Source organism: Pseudoliparis swirei, chromosome 13 (assembly GCF_029220125.1).
Source record: "Pseudoliparis swirei isolate HS2019 ecotype Mariana Trench chromosome 13, NWPU_hadal_v1, whole genome shotgun sequence".
Classification (NCBI taxonomy): Eukaryota; Metazoa; Chordata; class Actinopteri; order Perciformes; family Liparidae; genus Pseudoliparis; species Pseudoliparis swirei.
Window position 1 is genome coordinate 4971777 of NC_079400.1, and position 27025 is coordinate 4998801.

The following is a 27025-nucleotide window of genomic DNA, read 5'->3' on the forward strand; positions in this document are numbered from 1 at the left end:
GCTACTGACTCGACAAATTTCCCCTTGGGGATTAATAAAGTATATATCTATCTATCTATCTATGTTCTTAACAAGTTACTAACATGTTCTGTTTCTCATTACACTGACTGCATTTACTTTTTCCCACCAGAGGATGGCGCTCGCTGCTCACTCAAAAAAAGAAGAAAAGCAGCCAGAAGTTAACAACTTGGCCGATGAATAACTTGATAAAAAACATGGTTAATGATGTCACAACACATTGTTACATCAAGTAACAGTTGCAACTTTTTTGGTTGTGATCAACCATTCAAGAAAAAAAAATGTTGCCCAATATATTCCAGATTATTGGTGTTGAGTTGAGTTCACACACCGTCAGGACATTAGCACGCACCTCCATGCAGCAGCAGGACAGTCTTCCAATCTGCACCACAGTATAGAAGGTGCAGACCACCCATCTTGACCCGGCGTGCTCACATTCCAACATGCACACACCATGTCAGTAAACGGAGAGCTGAGGAACAACAGGCTATCTTTGATGTCTAAATTCAGGATGGACTCTGCTGGATAGTGTGACTGTTGGTTAATATTATTTTAAGAAGGGATACATTATATTGTGTACTTTAGTTTTGCCTTCTATTCAGTAGACATACAAATAATGAAATGTCTGTAATGGCAAACTTCATAGTCAAGATAGTTTAGAAATCCTGATCTCTTTAATGTGATTATGTTTCATTGACATTTTGTATAATAACCCCTTATATAAAAGGAAAGCATTTCAGCCCCTTGTATGTGAACACAAGGGTTCAAAGTAACAGAGTAACTTCCTTGACTTGGACTCTTCCTTTTTAGGTAATGGGCCGCTGCCTTGCAGTCACTCCCTCTTGGGATTCTGTGGGAATTCCTTAGCTGGTTTACTTGGCAGTTGGTTTTCAATCCTAAATTATTGTTATTTCGTGGTGTAAAGTTGTAAAGGAGAATACATTAATACATTGCACAAAATGGACCACTCTTGATGAAGCAGTGTCATACGTTTTCAAAGTGTTGTAGTGTGGTTGGTGTTATTTTGAAGAAACGGCAAAGGAACTCAGTCTCTTATTTTGCCACATTGCAATTAGTGAAATGACACCACTGGGAAACCATAGAGCTGTGATGTCTCACTAAGCTTCCTATTCATTTTGTTTAAGTCCATTTGGGTAACAGATTATCTTGGGATAGTAAAAAAACAGCCTTGAATAAACATTCCATTATTCCCTTTTATTGGGAATATCCTTTCCTGGTTGTTTTCCGTGAGGTCAGCGATCCTATCTCTTAACAGTCACAGCTTCATGGTGTGCAGGAAATGCCAAAGGCAGCGCGTGTCTGGCCAGTAAATTTACAGCGGCTGGAATCTACTCCTCACAAACAGGAGACACATATTTCCCTTTTTAGGGCATGAGAATCTATTACGTAATTTAGGGAGCACCTCGGATCTCCAGTAAACTCGCCTCGAAGCGGGAGGCGCCCTATACAGAGTGGCACCACGATCGACCAATCAGACGCCAAGGAAGTGAACTTCTCGCCCGCTGATTGGTCAGGGGGCGGAACCCTCCCGCTGACGTTTAGGTTGCTCGCGCTCACTCTCCGGCTGGGAGTTTTTCCGCGTCGACGGTTGCACTGGAGTAGAGTCTCCAGACCCTGGGAAAGAAAACAACCACCGGGACTATTTTGACTTTCTGTAGCGGGATTTGTGGGAGAAAACTGCCGTGGGTGGTAGAATAGTAGCTTAATTCTCTCTTGGATAGTGATAAAAAATTGTCACCATGCCGGTCTTTCACACGAAGACGATAGAAAGTATCCTGGAGCCTGTGGCTCAACAGATATCCCATCTGGTGATAATGCACGAAGAAGGCGAAGTTGATGGGAAAGCCATTCCGGACCTGACGGCGCCGGTGGCTGCCGTGCAGGCGGCTGTTAGCAACCTTGTTCGTGTGAGTAACTTTCTCCCAACCCCCCTTTTTTGTAAAAAAAAGTGTATCTGGTAACGTGTGCCTCCACTCGGCGGGTGTTGCAAGGCTACCTGTCGCTCTTTGTCCCAAACCGAGCTCCCTCGAATGACGTCACTCGCCCGGTGTATGAATGCAGCTCGCAGACTGATGATTGCAGATATAATGTAGGCACGCGTTGAAAGTTTCTTTGAAGTTTTTTTTGACTCGGCAAAGGGCAGTGACGCCCTTTTCCCCTTGAAAATATGCCCTGCCTCCTCCGTCGCTCCCATATCCTGACGTAGGCACTGCTGCCTGTGAGAGCCAGCAGGGACTGGAGGAGGCGTTATGGGCTTTTTTGACAGCAAATACAGTTTATTTTGATCCATTATTAAATATGTATGTGAATACATCTTATGAATGGACCTCTAGTACGAAAGTATTCATTTCGAGAAACCCCAGTTCATGAAACCACTTAAATGTTAAACCTGTAAATGTTAATTGCATATTATTTGCAACCAAAACTTCCAAATAGATTTATAGAGATACATCTCTATAAATCTATTTGGAAGTTTGTTAGGGTTAGGGTTAACCCTATGTTACGCTGCTGGGACAGTTGGAGAAGTTGGAGCGTTTGATCATTGATGCATGTCATACATGCTGTATCTTGTCAGCTGTAAATACTCTGCTTATACGACAAAGTATAACTATATAGCACTATGAAGCCTCCCCAAGGATGCACAAGTATGTGTCAACATTGTTGTTTTGCAGGCGGCTCCAGTGTTATGCTGCATTCTGTGACTCATCAGATTGTGTGACCTGACAAGGAATCTGTGTTCCTTCTCCACAAACATATTTACAGTTACTTGATATTTGTAAACCAAAAGTTGTGACTCGATAATATTTAGACGGGCCGTATACATTTTAATTGCGGCGGTGTCAGCAATTGTTAGACTGTAGTGAAAACTGAAGGTCTGCTGTCAAGACAGAAATCCTAAACAGTCATAATGTTTTCTCTTTTCCACAGTTGACTTTAGCAATAAACAATCGGACTATTCTAACACATAGTATGCATGCTTCAAAAGGAACATCAAATTATCACTAGTTTTGTGAGCCATGGCCTAAAACAACTAATGTGAACCTGGCAACTAACAAACTGAACAAATATAACATCCTTGGTAAAGATATAGTACCTATAATTTTATACTTGGGTGGCTGTAGCTCAGTGGGGTAAGGGGGTTGATCCCCGCTCTACCCATTAGTTGCAAGTCGAAGTGTCCATGAGCAAGGCACTGAACCGCATCACTGCAGCCCACTGCTCCTTAATAACTAAGGATGGGTTAAATGCAGAGAATACATTTCGTTGCCTGTGAACCTGTACTCTGTGCAATGACAATAGGTTGAATCAAATCAAATCCAAATTCACTCTCTTGCTCATACATTATCATATCTAGTTATGACTTTGGAGCTATTAGTTATGCATTTCCAGACTGCCTTTCAAACAAAACATCAAATTACGTGCACCCCTTGGCTGTGGTATCGATTACATTTAGATCCAAGCATGACCGAACCACAGTGGTGTTATTTAGAGCCGCATTGTAACCATCATGGCTACAAATAAGGAAATGACAATGTTGTCTCCTCGCCTGAAACACAAACCACTAAATGAAAAGTTTCTTGCGAGCGAAGCAGGGAAATATTGTCGGAGATGGTGACTTGTACAGAAAATAAGGTATAGAGGCTGAATAAAGGCAGACCTGTTTTGTTGCGTGTTCTCGATGTCAGCCCTGCCGTTGTTGGGCAATATATTTGGACAATTGCTCTGACATTTCCTGTCGGCAAAGGAATTCTCTGTAGAGTGATTGCTTCCTGTTAACCTGCAGTTTATTTAGAAGGTTTTACGATCCATAACCACTTCAAGCTACATGACTTATTTATATGCCTTTGCTATTGCTCTATACCCACTCTCAAATTATAGGTCTGCGCCCCATTGTGAGCATTATTTATGTTTGCACCCACAATACCTCATTCCTCTGAGGGGCATGACATCGAGGTGTTTTAGATGGTGTGTAATCTTTGTTTGACGTCATATGCTGTCAGAAGGCCCTCTCTACCAAATCATATATGGTAATAATTCCATATCCAATCATAGTTATGGTTTTGTAATCGATGCAACTACTAATATTAAAGAGATCTGCACGTAAAATGTTAAAGTGTCTTTCATGATGAATGTACTAGTCTGTCCTTCAAAAGATTTATAATAATGAAAAATTGTACACCCCTTTTTATTTTTTTTGTATAATGAGATTGCAAATTTAAAGTGAGCCAAGTTAAACATAGTTAAAAAAAACAAAATCAAAGCATAACATTAGTGCTTTACATTAACAATGTAAATCATACATTTAAAACAAATGTATCATATACAACTATTGACAACGGTATGCGGTATTGCAATGATAAACCCACACAAAATGTTTGACCGCTTTAAGTTATTTCTGGGCGAGTTAACCCAATGTCCGGCATCAGCAGGTGGCTGTTTAGTGTTTAATATCGGACTCGCATTCATCAGGTGGACCCGCGACTCAAAATAAATGCTAATGTTGCTTGGAGTCTCGTAAATGTATAAATAGGAACATCTCAGCTCCTACATTAGAAGATGATGCACTTTAAGAGATGGTGTATGTTAGCGTGTTGTAAAAGTGCACCTGCTCTGAGTTGCAGAGATTTCTTTTTTTTGCTTTAAATAGAGAACCGTTATATTGTGGTTAAGGTGACTTCACTCGGTGCTCGATTGCATCTCCTGACGCGAGACAAAGTCCTGAGCAACCTCAACTCGCTTGGGGTGAAATGATCCTGAGATGATCTCGGCATCGTGGCCGTTCTGAATTGAGATCAGATGTTTCCGATAGTGGCATGAGTGAATGGAAAGGTCTGTAATCATTTCCAGTTGCTGTAGCAACACGACGACGTGGACAGTGTGATGACATTATTTGAGTTACGGATGAGTTGTAATTTGTCTTGGTTTTATTCCCACCAGTCCTGCGAGTCATCCATTGCAAAGCTCACTGTATGGCTACTATCCTCTTTGTATCTGAATTTAAAACCCTCAGGAAGCATGTTTTTTTCTTTAATTTTTTTTTACTATCTCGCTGTTGCCATTTTGCCAACAAAAGTGTTTTTGTTTTCATGATCTTGATTCAATCGGAAAGGATTGTCCTTGGAAGGGAAAAGGATGAGGCTGTCTAATTATATTCCTTCAAAGCAACTCGGGGTGAAGCTGTGCAAAAACAGCCTCATTGTGTTGTCCAGAAAACCACATGTTACACAGACTTCTTCCCTCAGGAATTCTGTTCAAAAATATCTTGAGCCAGGATCTTAAACCCAGTTATTCAAGGTTGACTTTGGATGACCCAAATTATATGATTGGAATTGGGTTACGAGTGACGCTACCGTTCAAATCACATGTTCTCGTGGTCGCATCCGGTTACTCTCTATAGCCGGACAAAGAAAAAGAAGGCGAGCTTTTAGAATGCTCTTCAACGCTTGTCCGAGGAGATCTGGTGCACTCGGTGCGACAAACGTGCAGACTTTTAAATTATTGAATTAATGGGGCATTATTCCAAATGCATGGAGATACAAGTTCGACCCTCGTAAACAGACCTAGTATTTAAACTGTAGCGTGACCACGAACCACTGGGAGTCAAACATGTCCGGTCTAACTGAGACGCTTCACTGGTGCTCAGCAACTATTGAGACAATGAGCCAGACCTCAATTAAGGAGGAATGTGAGGAATTCGTCCCTGCTCAGAAGGGGGTTGAGCTGATCTTTTTGAATGGACAATTTTGATGAAATCTTGAATAAGATTAACAATTCAAAAGCCTCCCCTGAGAAAAACCTGCGTTCACATGAGTCTTCATGCCCGCTTCATCGTCGTCCGCGATATCTGCGTTTGGCCCACAATGCAGCTTGACGTTGGTAAATGTGAGTAATGTGAAAGACGAGACGATGGTTGTGCAATAACCAAGCCGTGTGGTGACTGCTACAAACATGCCTTGTGCAACAATGACGCAGGAGACGTATCTAACTTTTGTAGATGCGCTCCATCTGCTGAGCTGCATTGAAAGAACGGAATCCAGTGCTAGCTCTGTCGTTTCATCCAGCTCTGGTGGATAATCATCATCATGAGGTTCAAGTTCAAGATGTGGTGCTAAAAAGTGTTGCCAAAATGGAACCATTCCATCTAAAACATTCTCAATAAACACATGTTAAATGATATATTCCTGAGAACCTCGCAGCTAAACAGACACGCACATGGATACCAAGTGATTCTGTTCCCCCCTCCTGGGGCAAGTGGAAGAACAACATGCGTCTCTGTCTGCCGTCTGTCTTTTGATGTGACTATACAGGCCTTCTTTTATTTCAGACCTGGTGCACTTCAATATATTTATGGCTCCTTTTTATAGACGTGGGTCGGATAAAGAAAAGAGTGCCGGTGATGTAGGGTCCTGGAAGCATAGTGGTGAGTGTTAATCTTCCGGTTTTTACAGATTTGTAGAGTTGCTCCTATGTGCAGATCACTTAGTGGCTGAGCAGTTGATTTTTGGCTGGAAAAAAAAAAATCTTCTGCAATGTGGCTGAAGATAATAAATACTATGGGGCTATATGCAAGAATGCCAAAGAAACATAGCAACTGGAAGTTGGGCTCACCTGTAACATTTAACTATTTCACTCGTGCAGAAAATTTAAGCAACACATCTGGAGTCCATTACTTCTTAAAAAAAAGGATTATAGCAGAAACAACCTGAACAGGTTTTGAAATACTTGACGATGGTTAAATCAGTATTTGATGAGGCCTTGAACAGTAACTTCAGTCGCCTCTTCAATCCTTTTCAAATGGGAAACACATGTGTCCATTTACGAAAGTGCTGAAAGATAACATCTTTCCTATTACCTGACTCCTAGCTTCCTGCAGTTTGTCAGGGGAAGTCATTGCACGCTGCTCACCACTCGATTCCGTCATCTTGGCAACGACACAGAGACGACAGCGTCTGTAATGGTTGCGTTGTGATGGACCCCACTGACGAGAGATAATCTAGCCTTCGCAAACAATGCATTGTTGTGTAATGGAGTCACACTGCATCTGGACCTTTTTGCATCTGTCAAATGTAAAAAAGGGTCAGGATAGAAGAACAGGGAGGAGTGATGAGTTGATTAGGAAATGCTTGAAGCCAAGTCGGGAAGACCCGGCAGCTGCCGGCCCGACTCGGGAACAGGAGCTCCACCCCGCGAAGGGAAACCCCGTCGGAGCCAATCGGATGTTTACGACTACAGACCATGCCAAAAGATGCTATGCTGTAGGGCGGTCACTTTTTCCAAAATATCAAGTTTGAATGATTCCAATGATAACTAGAACGGGCACTCGGTAGAGCGCATACCTTCGCATATCAGAAGATTGGGCATTGAATTATGAACATTTTGGCATTAGTTGCATGCCAATTGGATAGAAATTGACTGTGCTATGGTAAAAAGAAGTGTTTGACCCGATTAATCCCAAAATCTAATCAAATGGTCCCCGGATAATAACCAATCATCCCACCAAATTTCATGCGATTCGGTTAAAAACTTTTTGTGTTATGCGAGTAACACGCATACAAATATAAATAAATAAATACACGGCGATCAAAACATAACCTTCCGCATTTTCAATGCGAAGGTAACAGACACTTGGTTGGAATTAATATGAAAGCAAATCATCTCGCTTTATCTTTTAAATATTCTGTATTTTATTATGTCGGCGAACCTTCATCCAATGCTTGACCTGACTTCCATACCATGCACCTGCGGGTTGCAGTTTTTGAGAGTGCAGATAACGTGTAAGAGGTATTTGCTGTATATGAGGGTAAGAAAGTCGCGCACGCAATGATAAAGAAAATGCATGTGGGCCACGAACTTTCCCCGTGGATCAAACCCTACATTTGTGTTCCATGTTTGAATGATGTTCTCGGTATTTCAAATAATAAAATTGGTGGTTCCACAATGCACTGACGTATTCAGATCCATTCAAAGACGACAATTACGTTCGGGTTCCATTGAATGTGATGGTTCTCCTGCAATGAAAATAATCTTTTTTTCTATTCGCAATCCTTTTGTCCCGTTGAAAAGCAGCCGTTTATCTCTGACTTGTACCGACTCACTCGTCTTTTAAGAGAAGCCTTCACGCAGATGAGTGCCCCTCCCTAGTAACACTGAACGAGCTGCTCGGCCCCCTGTAACACGAGATGGATCGTTGTGATGTATCCTCTCTGCCTGCACGGCCGAGCAGGCCGTTTGATTTGTGGCTTTCATCGCCTTGGACACCGCATGTGTAGCTACTTCCTGAACCAAATTAATAAACCCTGTTAGACACCCCTTGGCAGATGCATGTGAAAGACCCTGACCCTCAGTCTGACCTCTTTGCTGCCCCTTCGAGGCACTGTTGGTCAAAGTTATTTGATATCTCAGAACGCAGCCCTTGCCGGTTCTGAGACTATTGATCAAGCGTAGCTAATGGAGTGCTGCGCCATCAATTTGCGTGAGCGGGAATCAGAGTTGCACTTAGAGGAACTAAACCACAGTGCAGAATAGTCTTCCGTTTATCTGTAGGGCGTTGCTCAGGGCAGCGGGGACCATGCTTGACAGAATCCTGTGACCGTAGATCTTCGTGGTCGCCATGACTAACGCAGCATTGTGCCTCAACGGCCCAGCGTGTGAAAGGCAGGCTGTGTCTCGGCAGCCTCGAGGCTTTCCGAGTGGCCTTTCTTCTCCCGGCGGAGCGATGGGCTGCCGTCAACAGAGCCGAGTCTGTTCTGAAGGAGCGGCCACTTTATCAAGCTACTTCACACGCGGCGCTCTCGGATGGCAAAAGGAGCGTCAGTGTTTCCTCTCCGGACACAAATGGTAAACGGCACGGTCAGCCAGCAGCGTGGTGTGCGACGGCTCGGAAAGAAGATGATACTGAATCAGTGAAACGTTATAAAGGGAGGTGGAAGTAAACGACTGCCCTTCCTTAAAATGGTCGATAGAATCTATTTAAGCAACAGGAAATGCGCGTTGTGGTTTGGCCTGCGAGTCTGGGCTCCGATTAAGAATGAGTTGTAAAGCGGACGTCCTCGCGTCTTTTCCTTGATTAAATATCAAACAAAGACATCTGGGAACAAGAGATGGGCCTTTTCACCACCTCCCCTGTGCAGAGTAGAGTGTCGGTAATGTCACGCTCGGCCAGGTCATAAGAATATGGTCCAAAATTTAGACGGAGGCTTAAAATAGTGCATCAGGCCTGGCAACACGAACTGCTCGACAACAACGGTTATAAACCCGCATCACAGTTCTATTTTGGCAGCAAACGGTCTGGATGGCCGTTTGGCTGCAGACCGAAGGAAGAGGCTGCGTGGGGAGGATGAAAAAAGAAAGACGCCGATGACTTGTTTCATACAGCACCAAGGGCCTCAACGTGCTTCAGGGAGAGTGTGACTCAACACACTAAATGCAGTGAACACTCTGCCTCCACGTTGCTGCCTATGGTCTGCCTTCTCTCCTGTGTTCACTTTAGGTCGTGTCTAAACTCGATTTGATCTCTCGTTTTTTTTTGTGTGTGAGATTACTCATGCTTTATCAAACTAGTTTTTCAGTACCTTGGAAAAAGTGTCCTGCATGGTTCAGAAAGCTCTTATTTTTTATTGCAAAACGACGAGGCGTTAATTCAATTCAATTCAGTTAATTTGTATAGCCCATTTTCGAAAATTACAAATCTGTCTCAGTGCTTTACAATCTGTACACATAGACGTCCCTGTCCCAAAACCTCACATCGGATCAGGAAAAACTCCCAAACAACCCTTCACGGGGGGAAAAAACAAAACAAACATAGGATTACATATGATGAGATGGGTTTCACTTTGCTGTCCTTAGGAAAATATGCACCAAGATACAGTCTACAAACGGTTATCTATAGGTAGACGAAAGATATTTTACAGGAGTTTTGCATTGCGAAATGAAACATAACAAAATTTCAAAGTGGTTAGAAGCAGTGACAACAGTGCTGGCTTGCATATTCAAAGTCACACGGCAGGAGAGCGGTTTTACTTGAAGGAGATTCCGGTGTTCTCTTGTGTTTGCGAGGATGTACGATCTTTGTGGTATTCCCCCCCCCCCCCCCCCCGTCACTCACGTCACGTCATGGAAAACCTGGAAAAGTCATGGAATTTTATTATGGTCATTTCCAGGCCTGGAAAAGTCATGGAAAAAACATAAATCATAAAAGCCTTGGAAAAGTCATGGAAATTTGTTATCATCACACGTTCATTCACGCAGAGTTTAAAAATAATGAATATGTTTTTAAAAGAAAGACGCTCAAAATATAAGCCGGCGTCCGCTCTCGATTCGCAAAATGTTCTAAATTGTTCAGATTTATACAGAGATTTCAGTTTGGTCATGGAAATTTGGTTTAAAGTCCTGGAAATCCATTGGTCAAAATGCGTAAGAACCCTGTCATGTGAACTCCTCTGCCAGTGCCCTCTATCCCTGGTCTGAAGCCCCGCTGGCCTTTAGTTGTTGTGGTTGGCTTTTGTTCCGAGCGACTCGCTGGTGGAACGTCAGGTGGCATATGTACGCTGTCTCTTTGCTCTCGATACGGACGGCTCGGTTTTAAGCCACGACCTTTGGCCCTCGTTCATAACCCCTCAGTAACTCTGAGTCCCTCTGGCCCGGTGAAAAGAGAGTGAAGAGATGATGCTCCACGTCAACTATCCGGAATGACTCTGCTACTGCCGGATACAGTGATTGGCTCGTAATGCTCGACAAAGCTTCAGGACCATATCTAACTTTTCAAAATCATTTCCAGAAGGCCTCTTTTGAATAATCAATGAATTATTGAGTCTATGAAATATCTTCAAATCATGCCAACACAGTGCCATTAACGATTCCCTTAGCCAAGATAAAATGGGAAAACGGGTTGAAAATGTTATATAATGCTCAATTATGTGTGTGACGGGGATGTAATCACTAATGTGGTTCATATATGTCATCAAAAATATGTTGAACGTCACATTTTCTTTCTTATTATTTAACATCTCCCTATTGGGCATTTAACCCAGTCAGTGTGATGCGAGCCCTGGCATGAACGCGTGTTATCTCTCATCCGTGGCAGCTCGATGTGGCTGAGTTGTGTCTCCCTACTGAGCTGAGGTCACGATGGGGGAGGCGAGTAATTTTGGCATTTGAGGGAGAGGCGTCGTTCAGCTGCTTTACACATTATAATAGTGCTGAGGCCTGGCGTCCCCCCAGCAGCTGCCTCGCTGGACGAGTAACGGGACATCATTCTGAAAAACGACAGAATTAAAGACAAACATTTGTGGTAACTTATGCATATGATGTGGACCATGTGCACCCAAGTTGCATTACAGCTTGGGAGTAGATCTAAAACATGAGTATAACTGAGCTAGCGCAACTGTTCCAACTCTGTAACTCACTCCTAGAGTTGATCCACGTTGATCCTGATGACTGATGAAGTCGTCATCAGGGCCTTTGGGGCCACCTTTTACTGCTGTGAAGGAATAACATGTAGCGTCTGACCAATAAAAACAAAGTGAAAAGTTAAAGCATGACTTTTATTATGCTCTCTCTTGCAAACACTTTGGGTTTGGCTATAACCAAGTAGTTTGCAGTGTCCTAATCATAATTACCTTCGCATTGAAAATGCGGAAGGTTATGTTTTGATCGCCGTGTATTTATTTATTTATTTGTATGCGTGTTACTCGCATAACTCAAAAAGTATTAAACCGAATCGCATGAAGTTTGGTGGGATGATTGGTTATTATCCGGGGACCATTTGATTAGATTTTGGGGTCGATCGGGTCAAAGGTCAAGGTCATGAAAAGGTCAAAATCTTCTTTTATCCAATTGGCATGAAACTAATGCCAAAATGTTCATAATTCAATGCCCAATCTTGTGATATGCAAAGGTATGCGCTCTACCGAGTGGCCGTTCGAGTTATTACTGTAGTCATGATTCATGAGGATGGATTCAATATGAGAAGACAACCTATGAGATGGGGTATGCTATGGTAACACTATACAGTAACTCTTGCTGTCTTTCATCTGGTTTGGTAGCAGACAATGAAATACCATTTGATTAATAAATTACTGTATGTTAGACTAAAATAAACATAGCTTGGTTTTTACACCGAGCCACAATATGCAACATAACCGGGTCCTACAATAAAATAAAAAATAAAATAAATAAAAAAGCACATTTCTACCAAGAGTAATCATGTATTTAGTTAAAACCATTCCAGTGACTACTGTTTGGGGAGCTGAACTGTGGCAGTTTTATGTGCTGAAGCTTCACAACTACGAGTTTGATGCCAAGACGTTCTTCCTGGGCTTTCATCTGGTCCCCAGGGTTACCCGCCGAACAGATTCCTCCTCTCCCACGACTCCGTACTCTGTTCTGATACTGTAATGGACCAACGACCTGCATAGGATGTGTTTGACTTTGTTCCAGTGCATGCTGGGATGTATTCTGGCCCCTGTGACCCTGAAAAAGATTAAATAAAAAGAGCAAATTCCAAATGGGTGAAGTCGGTTTAAAACTTACTGGATGACTCAAATAAAACAAATAAATTATTAAATTACATGAGCAAATTAATAAGAATTGGGTTCAGAATCAACAATTAATAAAACATTATCTTTCATATTAGGAAATATTGACTCACACATTTCCTTTTGTGCGTAATGTCCTCTCATGTCTTAGTTTGGAAACCTCTATTACGTGTGTCTTGTGGATTGTTCTGCCTTATTTCCTTGAAATGTATTGTTCCTTGAGTTCAATGTTTCACTCACCAATAATCTGTGTTCTCCAGGTGGGGAAAGACACCGTACAAACCACAGAGGACCAGATCATGAAAAGGGACATGCCACCAGCTTTTATCAAGTAAGCACAGATGGTTTTCTTTGCAGACCCCCGTTCCATACAGCAACAACCTCTCACACATGTGTTTGAATGAAATAGTTGTCTCTCTACAGTATGTAGAACCCACTCGCCTCTCTCTGGCTCTCTTTCTCTCTTTATCTGTTGCAGTAATGGCTGGTTTGTCCAAGCAAAGGTCAGACACGGCATGTTAAGTGCCTCAGAATTGTGCCCTGGTGTAACAGAAATACCTTTCTGCCTCGGGAGGAGTTCCTTTACCCTAAAGCAGAAGGGCCGCCCGCAAACTCGTACATGTCCTCATAAATACGAGCCACAGGCTGCTGCTGCTTCTGCTTTTGGTTTACGTTTAAACATCCAACGCACACAAATACATTTACATATTGAGGTCGAGCAAGAGAGATGTACATCAGCAAAATCATTACTTCTTGCTCAGCAGCTGTCCATCCGCATCAAAGTCGTTCATCGATTCTTACACGAGAGACTACAGTCGGGGCGGGGAGTGCCGGGACCTGGGATCCCCAAGGTCAGAGATGAAATGCATTGGCAGGCGCAGGTCGTCGGGCTCAACACATTTGGCGCCTCGACGTCAGATCGTCACCCTGTCGTCATCCATCAGCACATGTGCCAGAATGCATCTCCTTCACTAAATATAGTGTCTGCTGAGGTCTGGGTAATGCATGGCCGTATCTAGCTAATGCTCACTGAAGGACACTGTTGGCAAACACACACACACACACACACACACACGTCAGCCTTAATGTCATGCACATACATTATTAGCCATTATCCTACAGGAGACTTTCTACTTTTAGAATAATGGAAATTTAGTTCCTCTAAACGGCTAAAAATGTGGAAAATAGAACCAAATTATCTCTTGTTACCGAGACAAAATGTGTCCGGTTGGTAAAAGTGTAGAGCGTAAAAGCAGTAGTCTGTGGAAACTACAACATGCAGCGGTCCTTGGCTTGTTGCCTGTTTCTATGTGCAATACGGCTGTTATGATGCAATGCAGTGAGCACGTATGACGCTGAATAAAAAATGCTGAGCCTGCAGTTTTCGCTGATTGCATCGCACCCAGGAGGCAACGATCAATCATAGAGACTTCTGTGGAAACGGGGATTTAAACTGGGCCAGAGCGAGCTAGAACTCCGCCTCCTGGGGTCCAAATCACATCCTGTGGGAACAAGTTTAACCTTTATGGATACTCAAGCGGCAGAAGTCAAGTTTTAAGTAAGTTATGTTTATATAGCACAGAAGCATCAATCACACATTTGCGTCAAAGGGTTACAATCTGCACACCGTATGACACCCTCTATCCCGCAACTATTAAAGCATTTAAAAGTGTGTTTCAACCGGCCCACAACTTGCTTCCCATCACCCTCTGACTCAAGAACTCCCTGAGAGGGAGTAGTCCTGTCTGTCGCTTCGTGACTCAGTCGAGTTTTTCTGGCGCATCCAGCTGAAAACTACGACTACTATTTCCAAGTTTCAAGAATGAATCTTCAAGCTCAATTCATGAGGCTATCTCTTACAACCTGTCAGAGCAGTAACGCGACAACAACACGGATGTTTCAGTTCACAACAATGTTTTTTTTAAGCAGAAATATATTTTTGTTAGTCTAATCTAATCGGGTTAAAAAGCTAATGTTTAAATTGGATGCATATAGAAAGTGTACAAAGAACTACCCCTTCGCTAATTTCCAATTTAACCCCTGTAAAATAGTATTTTATCCATGAGTTAGAAATGTTATGTAAAGCCGATAAGAAGAACAATTAAACGGAATCCTGCTCGGCCAGCAGTTGGTGGATGTTATGGCGAGCTGTATCCCAAAGCTTCCATCTGTTTTTGCTGAAGGCGATTTGCTGTTTCAATGCGTGAAGTCCATCTGGCTTCTGAAGGGCTTCGTATCATCAGCATGACTCGTTTTGGGCTTTTTTTTTTTTTTAGCAGGTATTAAAATCAAGCGTCTTATGCTTTCCACAGAGTGGAGAACGCGTGCACTAAACTGGTGCAAGCGGCCTCCATGCTGAAAGCTGATCCATACTGTGTTCCTGCTCGGGATTACCTCATCGATGGCTCTCGGGGCATCCTCTCTGGGACCTCTGACCTGCTCCTGACCTTTGACGAAGCTGAGGTATTCATTCATTCATTGGTTCTTGTGTTTAACAAATCTGTTAACCAGAAGAACAAGGAGGTCAGAATGCAGATTTTGTGAAAAGAAAGTAATATCTATCCGGTGACACGGCTGGATGAGGTGTGGATTCCACCCAAAAAAATTACAACTCCTGCATGAAAGTGAGCTACACCTCTAAGGAAGCCAAATATCTGCTAAACATATATAACACCGCTGTGAAAAAAAAAGTTGCAATGCAAATTTGAACTTTTATTCAAATGTTGTTACATGGGTATTGTTTTTTTGTTGTTTTTAACATTAAATTGAAAGTGCCAAATTGCTGCTCATCTTTCTTTGATAATAAAGTCAGTTTTTAACTGAAAATGATCCTGCTCCATTCATATTGTATATCTGACCAGTTCTGGTCAGGTTGTAGAAGACGCTGTATATCTGGCAGATTAAGTTGAGAAATGGACCGTAGATAGCGAATCTAGCTTGTAACTGTGTTAAAAGCTGCAGTATTGATTCTCCTTGAGCAGAAGCTGAGCTGGGAGGCTTTCGTGTCTCTTTCATGGACACTTGAGCATGGCAGAGGCCTGCTGTTACGGATTCTTCTGCTATAAGTACAGTATCCATTCCTGCATACCCCTTTGGTGCTGTATTGCTCACACAGAAGACAGAGAGGAAGATGCATATTCTCCACATGCCTGTGGAAGTCTCTATTTCTTGCACACTTCTTAAATCTTGAAATGAGCAGGATTATCATCTAGCGGGGGCCCATCCCTCTTATCCTCTCAGGGATGCAGAGTTAAATAAAAAAAGTTGCGTATCAGCTGTCTGCGAGCAGACATCATGCGTCCCAGCGCTGTCTGCAGCAGTCAGCAGTTTTCAACAGGACTCATCACTCAGCAGTGCCATCGCGTTTTCCAACGCAGCTCAGGCATGGCTCTGTATGGTGGAGTCGTGACTCCAGCAGTCCACATAGAGCTGGAGTGAAGCGGGACAAAGAGGCTGGAATGCCAGTCGGCAGCATTATCTCACTGTAATTAGAGTAAATTTGAAGAGGGGGAGGGGCTGTGTTTGCATAACCACTTTTATCCGGAAATGCAACTTTATTTGACTTATCTTGTCATTATTGTAGGTCCGCAAAATAATCCGTGTGTGCAAAGGCATCCTGGAGTACCTGACGGTGGCAGAGGTGGTGGAGTCTATGGAGGACTTGATCACGTACACAAAGAACCTGGGACCAGGTCAGTCTGCTGATGTCTCATCTATATCTGTATCTCAGAGGTGTTGCTGTCTTGTTTGACTGATTCAGAGCGTGTATTTCCTTTAGTTTTTTCTTTGTTTCCATTCATCCGTGGTGGAAGTAGAACCCAGAGTCTCCACTGAAGTGAAAGCAGTAATACTTCATTGCAAATATTCCATTAAATTGTTTCCGAGTAAAAGTCTAGATCTTGATATTTTCTCAAGCTAAATGTATAATCTGAAAATGAAGAAGTAAACCCCGCTGTCAGACATTTCATTCGAATACCTCAATGGAAGCTTTGCATGTAAACAAATGATCTTTTTTGTACGCTGTGTTCAGGCATGACGAAGATGGCGAAGATGATAGACGAGCGACAGCAGGAGCTGACGCACCAGGAGCACCGTGTGATGTTGGTGAACTCCATGAACACAGTCAAAGAGCTGCTGCCCATCCTCATCTCAGGTACTCACACACTCACTCCATGAAGAGGGAATTGCTCCGCATTGCTTGTTTTTAATTGGCCCACACAATGCATTCTAGTGCGGTCTTTTTCTGTTAAACTATTGTCTTGTTTATTGTGAGTTTGTGCCTTTTTAAAAAATATTTCAGGTATAAAAATCTTTGCGACAACCAAGACCTCTGGCAGCCACGGTGTGGAGGAGGCCCTGAAGAACCGTAACTTCACTTTTGAGAAGATGAGCGCCGAGATAAACGAGATCATCCGAGTGCTGCAGCTCACGTCCTGGGACGAGGACGCCTGGACCAACAAGGTACGCACAAGAACTGGCAAGCTTTTTAACCTTTGTGTGTCTTTGCCCATCAAAGTCACATGCGCACACTTATCATGAATACATGCGAGGAGCAAGAGACTGCTTTGCCCTTTGAGCTGCTCAGTGTCTAACTTTGTTTTTGTGCATTCTTTATGGATCCCAACGGGCGGCAGTGTTTGAATAAGCAAAAAATGTATTGTGTGCTTCCCATTCACACACCCACCCCAGAATGCCTTTGGCATGAGGCTTCACGCTGGAAAGAATACGAAGTGATGCTCTTCTCATTTGGCGTTTTATTATTTTTTTCAGAAGGCTCCGTTTCATCAGGATTACATTATTTTAGGGTAAAATATTAGTTTGCTATATTTTAAGCTTAGTAATTAGAGTAGCAATGCTTTAACTTTCTTTTTTGTCTCTGTGACGGTTAATCTTTATGGCTCTTTCTTGTTTTTCTGCTCTGCACGTTCTGCTTCTTTCGTGTCCCAACACTCTGAAATGGCTCTTTACCGTGACGCTTTGTTTGTTTTGTTCCTCTCAGTTGGTATGTCCAGTTCAACATGTCTATTTATGTGGTTCTTCCTTTCTTTTCACCGTTTCTTTCTCCCTTCACCCCCTGTAGAAGGTAAGCCTTACCTCTCCCGCCCCTTGGTTGCGCAGCAGCATGTCTGACCGATGTGTGTGAGCTGTCTTTGCTTTGCGGTGCCATTGTGTGCTCATCAGTCGTGAGGTTAAACTGTTGACGACACATTGATAGAGTAAATTAGCGGTTTTAATTAATTTGGCTGCTAATTGAATGTTGTTTTTTGAAGAAGTGCTCAGCGGGTTAAATAGCTGTCGTGTTGATCTCTTCAGTATTTTCCTACCCCTCTTTTTTGGATTATTTTTCCTTCATGACATACCATTGTGTCAACATCTGCGTGTCCTCACTATATGCATGTCCTCAACCTGTGTATTGATTGACCTTACACATGCTGTATTGATCTGGGTGTCATTAATGAGAATTCTCTCGGCGTTTTCCTGATCCGTACTTTAACAGCCTTCGGAGGAGAGCACATAGAACACCTGATATGGATTTTGTTTGAGAGAGATATGGCCTTCTCAGCTCACAAATCATATTTTTATGAACATCACTCTACATAATCAGGGTTACTCATGCAGTGAACCACACCTTGAGTATTTTTTAAATATACCACTATACCAATATACCATTCTCTGTTTGATTATAGGCTGTAATGAATGTGTGTTTGCATTTAGGAGCGCAAAGATCCCAGATCTATCCATTTCTCACGTACCTTTTCACTCGCGTACACATGTGGATTCACACCGAGGAGCAGCTGCACAAGTTTGCTCAGTAAACCAACACCCCCGCAGCTCGGGTGATACCACTTTTGTCCCTCCCACTTCGCGTTATTCAAACATGCGGGGTTTTTTTCTTTGACGAAGAGATTCTTGTCAGAGCTCAGACATTTTTTGGGATGAATATTTTTTTAAACAAGCAGGAGAGGTTTGTTCTTAATCTGCTACATTTGCTACGAAACTCTAGCGGAACTATTTGTTGAAGATCCACGCTGCATTTTGACGGATTTTTATGTGTGTTTTCTGAATTTCTTTTGCTGTGCCATGAAAACCAAACTTCACTCATTCATCCGCCGCTCCATGTCCTCCAGGACGCCGCTTTGTTTTGCAGACTTCTCAATGAGTCGACTCATTGCAGAGGCACTGTCGGACAGATTGTTGTATTTCCATCGACTAATTGAGATGCAATGGAAAGTCGTTTGGCTTTTATAACATGACACGCTCATGGCGTCGACTATGTGGAGGAAATATGGAAACGGCATGTGCGACGTGGTCGTGCCTGGCGGATGTTAGCGATGCTGCACACGGACTTTGCTGTGTTTCTTGTACTGGAATCACTAAACAGACGGGTTCGACCAAAACGATGACGGAAGCCTGGACCTTTTTTTTATTTTTACCATCATTTAATTCCCTCAGGGAAAACTCATGACTGTTTCTCTAATACTAATAATATTACAACTCATGTTAACCTCATTCACACAGCATATACTATTTATATAAACATTGACTGGGAATTTAAAATGAGATTCCAGTGTCTAATAATCAAGTCATGATTTATACAAACAACGTGTATACATGGAATGACTAAGGGCATTAATCAACTCCTTTTTTGGGGGTTTTCTTTGGTTGCATTGATTACCCTTTTAAGATATTCATGCATTCTGTGTTTCAAACCCAAAGGACACAGAGGCCATGAAGAGGGCTCTGGGGCTTATCGACACAAAGATGGCTCAGGCTAAGAACTGGCTGAGAGATCCAAACGCTCAACAAGGTAACACATATCCATGCCCTATTCCTTAAACAGCCACTATTGATGTGTTAAGGCGGATAATCTGGTTGTATCTGACGTGTGTGACTTGTGTTGTGCTTCTAGGGGATGCAGGTGAGCAGGCCATCCGCCAGATCCTCGATGAAGCTGGGAAAGTGGGTGAACTGTGTGCTGGGAAGGAGCGCAGAGATGTCCTGGGCACAGCCAAGACCCTGGGCCAGATGACTGACCAGGTGTCTGAGATCAGGGCCAGGTAAACTACACTCCATAAAAGGCATTGCTCTTGGCGAGATATTTCCCCTCATGTTTCATGCAGTCTCTTTCATTCTCCCTCATGTCCTTTTGCCGTATGACTCCGATATCATATTTTCATTGGATATTTTTTATTGATAAATGTTCCTTTTACAGAGTAGTTTCATTTCCCACCCTCAAAGGGGAGAAGGTGTAAGGCAGTAGGCATATGAGAGGGGATTACAGTGTGTAAGAGTGGAATCGATCTCCTTCTGATATGAAATCCGATTGTCACCTGGGACTCTGAGTCACGCTTGATTAAAAGCAGATTTCTGGTATTATTCCATAATCTACTTTAACCCCTGGTTGAGTTACTCCGCTGAAAACTGAGAAGTGCCTTTGAGCCTTGCCTGGTAATAGAGGCATTCAGTAAGGAAATACATTTCTTAAAAAGCAACATAAAGCTCTTGAATTTACAAATGTGTGCATGTGTGGGCTTTAGAGGAATAGGATGCAGTTCATGGTATCCATGTGTTCTCCTTCTCCACTCCAGAGGTCATGGGGCATCCCCGACCGCCATGCAGAAGGCGCAGCAGGTTTCCCAGGGGCTTGACGTGCTAACTGGCAAGGTTGTAACTGCTGCTCGCAAGCTGGAGGCCATGACTAACTCCAAGCAGGCTATTGCCAAAAGGATCGATGCTGCACAGGTGAGTCGTTAACCCGGTTTGCCTTACAAAACATGGACTCAAACCTCCAAATGGAAGTCTTTGATGGTGTCTCCTGCCCCTGCAGAACTGGCTGGCAGACCCTAAAGGCGGGCCAGAGGGAGAAGAGAACGTCAAGGCCCTGCTTATTGAGGCCAAAAGGATAGCAGACATGTGCGAGGACCCGAAAGAAAGGGATGACATCTTGCGCTCTATTGGAGAGATCGCTGCCATGACGGCCAAATTGTCTGATCTCAGGAGACAGTAAGTTCCTGTCTGCTGGAAATATGCATCATTTTCTGCTGGGTTTGTTTTTAGAGTCTGATCTTAACCGTTATTGTCCCTTCTTTCTAACAATATTCCTCTGGTGCTTTAATAAAGTATTTATAAGCATTAGCATTTGTTTTTACATATGCAGGACCATTGAGAATTCAGTGTTCACATTCCACTTTTAGAAGTGGGCTGGAGTATGAGCTTTTATTTTGCACCAGGAATTATAAAAAGCACAAATCATACTGCATATTAAGCTGATGTACTCCTAGTCCTACTGATGATTTGGACTAAAATGGTAGTATAAAAGCACTCTTTGTGTAACTGATTGATGCGTATTTGTTCTCTCACCATTCACAGGCCTATTTCAGCCATATATTTATAATGAAGTAGCACCTAAGACCTTTTTGCTGTTATTAATTCCTTATAGGGGTAAAGGTGACACTCCTGAAACCAGAGCGTTGGCTAAACAGATCGCAACATCTCTGCAGAACCTGCAGTCCAAGACCAACAAAGCTGTGGCCAACAGCAGGCCTGCGAAGGCAGCTGTTCACTTGGAAGGAAAGATTGAGCAAGCGCAGCGCTGGATCGAGAACCCCACCATGGATGACAGCGGAGTGGGTGAGTCTGGCTCCTATCCTCCGCAACTTCCCTCGTCTCTCTATCTTTCTGTCGCATTCCTTCCACTGCTCCTGTGGTTACCGAGCGGCCCGGGCACTTGTACATGTCGCTCTCCACTGTAGTCAAGATTCCACATTACAACATTGTTGTTATTTACTATTTAACCTGAACAGTGTCTTATATGTTCTGTAGGCTGTAGGCTGGCTGATTTAAGATGAACAACCCTTACATCAGAGGAGCCATGTGAAATAATACAGAAGCGGCCATGGCCTTGTTTTTCCTCCTAGTATTGATACAATTTTGGCGTTTCATTTATCAATCAAAATCTTTATCTGGTTCAGGCTTATTAAATGTGAGGATTTTCCTCTTTCTCTCTGTCACGATAAATTGAATATCTTTGGGTGTTGGTTTGAGGCTATTGGTTGCACAAAACAAGCTTTTTGACACCGTGGGAATGTGATGGCCATTTTTTATTTGACACGTTTTCTAGTATTGATGTACCCAGATGGAATAACAGAACATTAACTAGAAGTACTAAGAACATTTTGTTTTTGGTGAATCGCTAATATGTTTGTCTTTGTGTGTGTGTGTGTTTAGGCCAGGCAGCCATCCGTGGGCTGGCGGCCGAGGGCCGCAGGCTGGCCATCGCTCTGCCGGGGCCGTACAGGCAGGAGCTGCTGGGTAAGTGTGAGCGGGTGGAGCAGTTCATGGCCCAGCTAGCCGACCTGGCGGCCCGCGGTGAAGGCGACTCCCCTCAGGCGCGAGCTGTTGCTCGGCAGCTCCAGGAGGCTTTGAAAGTAAGACGGCGCTCACTCTCAAGTCATTCTTATTCAGACCTGTAGCTTTACTGGGATGGATTGGGATTCGTACACAGAGATAGGGAAACAACCCCCTCTGCTGGTTACTGGTGGTGGAAGAAAGTACAAGTAGCGGAACATAACGGGAACACATTCTACTAAAAGTCCTGTGTCAAAAGTAAAAGCACAGTTCTAAAAATCATTAAAAAAATAATGTAAACCTCAAATCTAAAATGTTGCGGTTTTCTTTCTTTCAGATGAGTTGAAACATTATAAGTCCGACTTGTTTTGTTTGTTTGTTTGTTTGTTTTGTTTTGTTTTCCACAAATACAATTTTAAAAATAAAAATAAGTCCGACTGAGAAACATCTCTAAAACTCTTAGAATAATGCCATTTTGAAACAGGTTTTCCATGGTTGCTCTTTTAGAGGCTATATTTGTGTTTTATGTTGAACTGAATGGAATCTCTAAATCTACAAGATGCGTAACAACATCAGATTAAACAAAGTATAACGTCCTCACTAAAAGTATACATTCCTCAAAAATGGAAATGTACAATTAAAACCGTAATATTTTGAGGTAATGCTTACTTCAGCGGGTATTGAAGCTCATTACAAAGTGTTATTTAATCTGCAAGATCATTTATTTTCATTCTTAACACGTGTACGGTATTTCTGTAATCTCAGCGAGCCACAGTGAGTGCGGTTGTAACGTCTGCTCGTCCTCCTCACAGGATCTAAAAGGGAAGATGCAAGATGCGATGACTCAAGAGGTGTCAGACATCTTCAGTGACACCACCACCCCCATCAAGTTACTGGCAGTGGCTGCCACTGCCCCCCTGAACTCGCCCAACAGAGATGAGGTCAGCCGTCCAGTCACTCTGCTCCTCACTGTCATCTCACTGCAATGGGCCTCCTGCAGTCGTGTTATATATGTATTGGCATGGTGTTGTATTATTTACAACAACCCTTTTGGATAATTGTTTCATTTGATCATGTGTAGGTCTTTGACGATAGGGCTGCCAACTTTGAGAACCACGCCAATAAGCTTGGCACCACAGCGGAGAAGGCTGCTGCTGTCGGCACTGCCAACAGAAACACGGTGGAGGGAATCCAGGCTGCTGTCAAGTCAACAAGAGACTTAACACCACAAGTATGTAACAGTTTAGTGTTTGTATGCGTTTACATTTGTGTCCGCCCACCACTCTTCATCACGTCTTGCAAAGCATAAGCGTTTCTTGCTTCGTGAGCCAAGTCTTTAGCAGTTGTCGTGCGACTGACGATGAATGGCTCGTATTATTTCGTAGGTGGTGTCTGCTGCTCGTATTCTGCTGAGAAACCCCGGCAACCAAGCTGCATATGAACATTTTGAAACCATGAAGAATCAGTGGATTGACAATGTGGAGAAAATGACAGGTGATGTGCCATAAAGATGCTGTAAATTCCCTGCTTGCAGGTGGTCCCTTTGTCATACGTCACCGTGTGATTCCCGATATTAACATGTTATGGATGTTCAGGTTTGGTGGACGAGGCCATCGATACCAAATCCTTGCTGGAGGCCTCAGAAGGCGCCATCAAGAAGGACCTGGAAAAGTGCCGTTTGGCCATGGTCAACCACCAGCCTCAGATGCTGGTCGCCGGCGCCACCAGCATCGCCCGCAGAGCCAACCGTATCCTCCTGGTGGCGAAGCGAGAGGTGGAGAACTCCGAGGATCCTAAATTCAGGGCGATGGTGAAGGCTGCGTCTGATGATCTGAGCCAGACGATTTCTCCCATGGTGATGGATGCTAAAGCGGTGGCTGGAAATATCCACGATCCAAGTAAGTTGATGTTGATCGCTAGTTTTGGGACGACGTTTTATGTGCGAGTGGAACCTTCTGATTAGCGCCTAACGTGTTTCTTCTTGCATCGGCCAGGTCTTCAGAAAGGCTTCTTGGACTCGGGTTATACGATTCTTGGTGCTGTGGCAAAGGTCAGGGAGGCATTCCAGCCCCAGGAGCCAGAATTCCCACCACCTCCTCCTGAACTGGATCAGCTCAATGTGAGTCCTCAGGCGAGCACAACGTTTATTTAGGCAAACAATCTGAAGCTGTTTTAAAAAATATACATATTTAATTCAACTTGACTACTCTCATTTGTCCTTGTAGCTTAACGATGATGCAGCACCACCCAAACCACCTCTTCCTGAGGGCGAGGTTCCTCCCCCCAGGCCTCCTCCCCCAGAGGAGAAAGACGAGGAGTTCCCTGTGCAGACCGGCGATATGATTAACGAGCCCATGATGGTAGCTGCCAGGCAGCTCCACGATGTAGCCCGCAAATGGTCCAGTAAAGTGAGTGAACACTGTAAATGGATTAGTAGAGTTTTACATTGGAGTCTTTTACTTTCAGGGATGTTGTACGTGTACAGATTGTAACTGAGGCAAATTTGGAATTCGTGATTCTGGGCTCTACAAAATAAACTGAATTGAATGATGTTCCTGTCGTCCCTCACAGGGAAACGACATCATCGGTGCTGCCAAACGAATGGCCTTGCTCATGGCGGAGATGTCTCGTCTGGTGCGTGGAGGAGGTGGAAACAAGCGCGCCCTCATCCAATGCGCCAAGGACATCGCTAAGGCTTCTGATGACGTCACACTGCTGGCCAAGGAGGTGGCCAAGCAGTGCACCGACAAGCGCATCCGGACCAACCTGCTCCAGGTCGGTGCCGTCGTCTTCATCGGAGGGTCGAGCAGTGGGATTTCGCTGCGTTCGCGATGCTTTCTTTGTTTCGTTTGGCCTCGTCTGACTTTCTGACCTCGTTTCAGGTGTGCGAGCGTATTCCTACCATCAGCACTCAGCTCAAAATCCTGTCCACAGTCAAGGCCACCATGTTGGGTCGTACCAACATCAGTGAAGAGGAGTCAGAACAGGTGAGCGGAGGCTTTATTAACCCTCCTGTTGCCTTAGGGTCAATTTGACCCCATTCAATGTTTAACCCTCCTGTTACCTTTATATTTACTGACATATTTTACCCTTGGGGTCAATTTGACCCCAGCAATTAAAACCTCCAGAAAATTATTAGAATTAATATTGTTTTCCAAGTTTAAGTGTGAGTTACTTTATGTTTGTTTGTTGACGACCTAAACAGCCCTTTAAATATATAAAAAAGTTGATATTTCTTATATGTTTGACACAGTGAAAAACAGCCTGGGGTCAAATTGACCCGAAAGAACACTGACGTTAAACATTGAATGGGGTCAAATTGACCCGAAGGTAACAGGAGGGTTAAGAGTGTGTCTGATCACAAGACCAACATAGTTTTCCGATAACAGCCTTTGAAAAGTGATTATTTCATCAATGGATCTTAATTTGTTCTTCGGCAGGCTACCGAGATGTTGGTCCACAACGCTCAAAACCTGATGCAGTCTGTGAAGGAGACGGTCCGGGAGGCTGAGGCAGCTTCCATTAAGATCCGCACAGATGCTGGTTTCGCCCTGCACTGGATCAGAAAGACCCCCTGGTACCAGTAAGAGAAGGGCCACTGTTCCTGTGCTTGATGCTGGCTCCCTCCAGCTGTCTAGGAGGACATTGAATGGACAGATAGATATTTTATCAGCGCTATGATGTCAGTGCCCGTCACACTAATATGGGTGAACTTTCTCTATTAGTCCCATTTCCTGTCTAACAGTTGCTGTTCTGGTAGAATGTAAACATTGGGACTGAGTTATGGGTTAGATTCTTACTGGGGATGTCTTTTTTTCCTAATGTGTGTATGCAAATTAGTTTTGAAGATTATTTTGACAAATCGCAGGAATATATACTGAATGTTTTGATTAGAGGTTGGATTACATGTATTGCAAGTTTTTTGGGGGCCTCTTCTAGACACACAACTTACGTTACATTTAAATAACGACATTTTCTCAAGAGACATTTTTATATCTTTGTACTGATAATGGTATTATGATCTTGCATTCATCTTTGCTAGGATAAGCACATGAACTTGAGGAGTTGTTACAATTACAGTATAGGCCGACGCTTGGCAAACGCTAAATATATTCAGTGGTATTATGCCATGTTTACACTATTCTATATGATCACAAGTGAAAGCGAAACACTGTTTATTATTTTACATATTGTAATGCCATTGTAGCATTCTTTATTTTCTTAAAAGTTCTGCCAAAGACATTCTGCCATAATCTTTGAAAGTGTAGTTGTCTTTCTTTCGTCATCAATACATATTTTGTTACTCAAAAGAATAACGTAACTTTAACTGCCAACAACTAAAGATAATTTTTTTAAGTGCTTCCACTTGACTCATTGAACTCCTTCTGGATACGTTCAATGTTTCACATGTTGTATCGACATTAACTAAGAAACAGGCTTGCGCTACAGTTTGAGGCCAAAGTAATTGCTTAAACTCTCACAAGCCCAAGCTCGCCTTCTTGAAAGAGGCTTTTCTTGTCTGCTGTTTTCTTTTTAACACCGCACACAGTTTTATGTCTCATGTTGTCTTGATGTGCACAATCATTTGTTTGTGATGTATGAATTGCACACTTCTCATAGGTAGCCAAGGGAATGACAAGAGTTCGGATGTGAAGCACAGTGTCTTCTGCCGCTGGTGAAATCTTCAGTAGTCACGACACACTAAACATAACTGGCACCTGGAGTTGATATTTTAAATGTCTGAAGACCGAGTTTATGTGTCTTTAATAAGTATCCAATACCAACTGATGTGCCTTGCAAAATAAACTTTGCAATTAATAAGTTATCATTTACAAATGTTTTGTATCATTTATACAAGGTATGATGGTGTTGATTTCTTCAAAATACTACACACGCTTTATGTCAAATTATGCTCTTTGCAAACCCAGTGAGTTTGTTTAAAAAAAGATATAAAAATTATGCAACTGGTTTTAAATGGGCCTAAACAACATTTTCCTGAGGTGTCGTTCACAATTTTGTAATAAAGCATTTTATAGCACTATGATGTGTGTTTGTTCTATTATTTATGTTCTGTATGTTATTTTATGCTTGCCAGTGCCTTT

The 27025-nt window shown here is 43.1% G+C and overlaps 1 protein-coding gene across 1 annotated transcript; it reads left to right on the forward strand.

The window, feature by feature from the left end:
* The first annotated feature begins 1610 nt into the window (after positions 1-1610).
* On the forward strand, positions 1611-26967 carry LOC130203653 (vinculin). Its single transcript, XM_056430003.1, has 21 exons — positions 1611-1946; positions 12836-12906; positions 14888-15038; positions 16159-16267; positions 16606-16728; positions 16876-17036; positions 19293-19383; positions 19486-19633; positions 20165-20318; positions 20404-20579; positions 21016-21206; positions 21804-22003; positions 22736-22864; positions 23005-23154; positions 23309-23417; positions 23519-23821; positions 23918-24042; positions 24149-24331; positions 24495-24698; positions 24806-24910; positions 25364-26967. The coding sequence occupies exons 1-21, from the start codon at positions 1779-1781 to the stop codon at positions 25508-25510; spliced, it is 3198 nt and encodes a 1065-aa protein (XP_056285978.1). The 5' UTR covers positions 1611-1778; the 3' UTR covers positions 25511-26967.
* Positions 26968-27025: the final 58 nt, after the last annotated feature.

What these genes read in the sequence shown, in the direction of transcription:
- LOC130203653 (XM_056430003.1), top strand. Translation starts at nt 1,779, where the DNA reads ATGCCGGTCTTTCACACGAAGACGATAGAAAGTATCCTGGAGCCTGTG. An exon ending in ATGCCACCAGCTTTTATCAA is followed by an intron (nt 12,907 to 14,887) that starts GTAAGCACAGAT and finishes TGCTTTCCACAG; the next exon opens with AGTGGAGAACGCGTGCACTA. An exon ending in TTGTCTGATCTCAGGAGACA is followed by an intron (nt 20,580 to 21,015) that starts GTAAGTTCCTGT and finishes AATTCCTTATAG; the next exon opens with GGGTAAAGGTGACACTCCTG.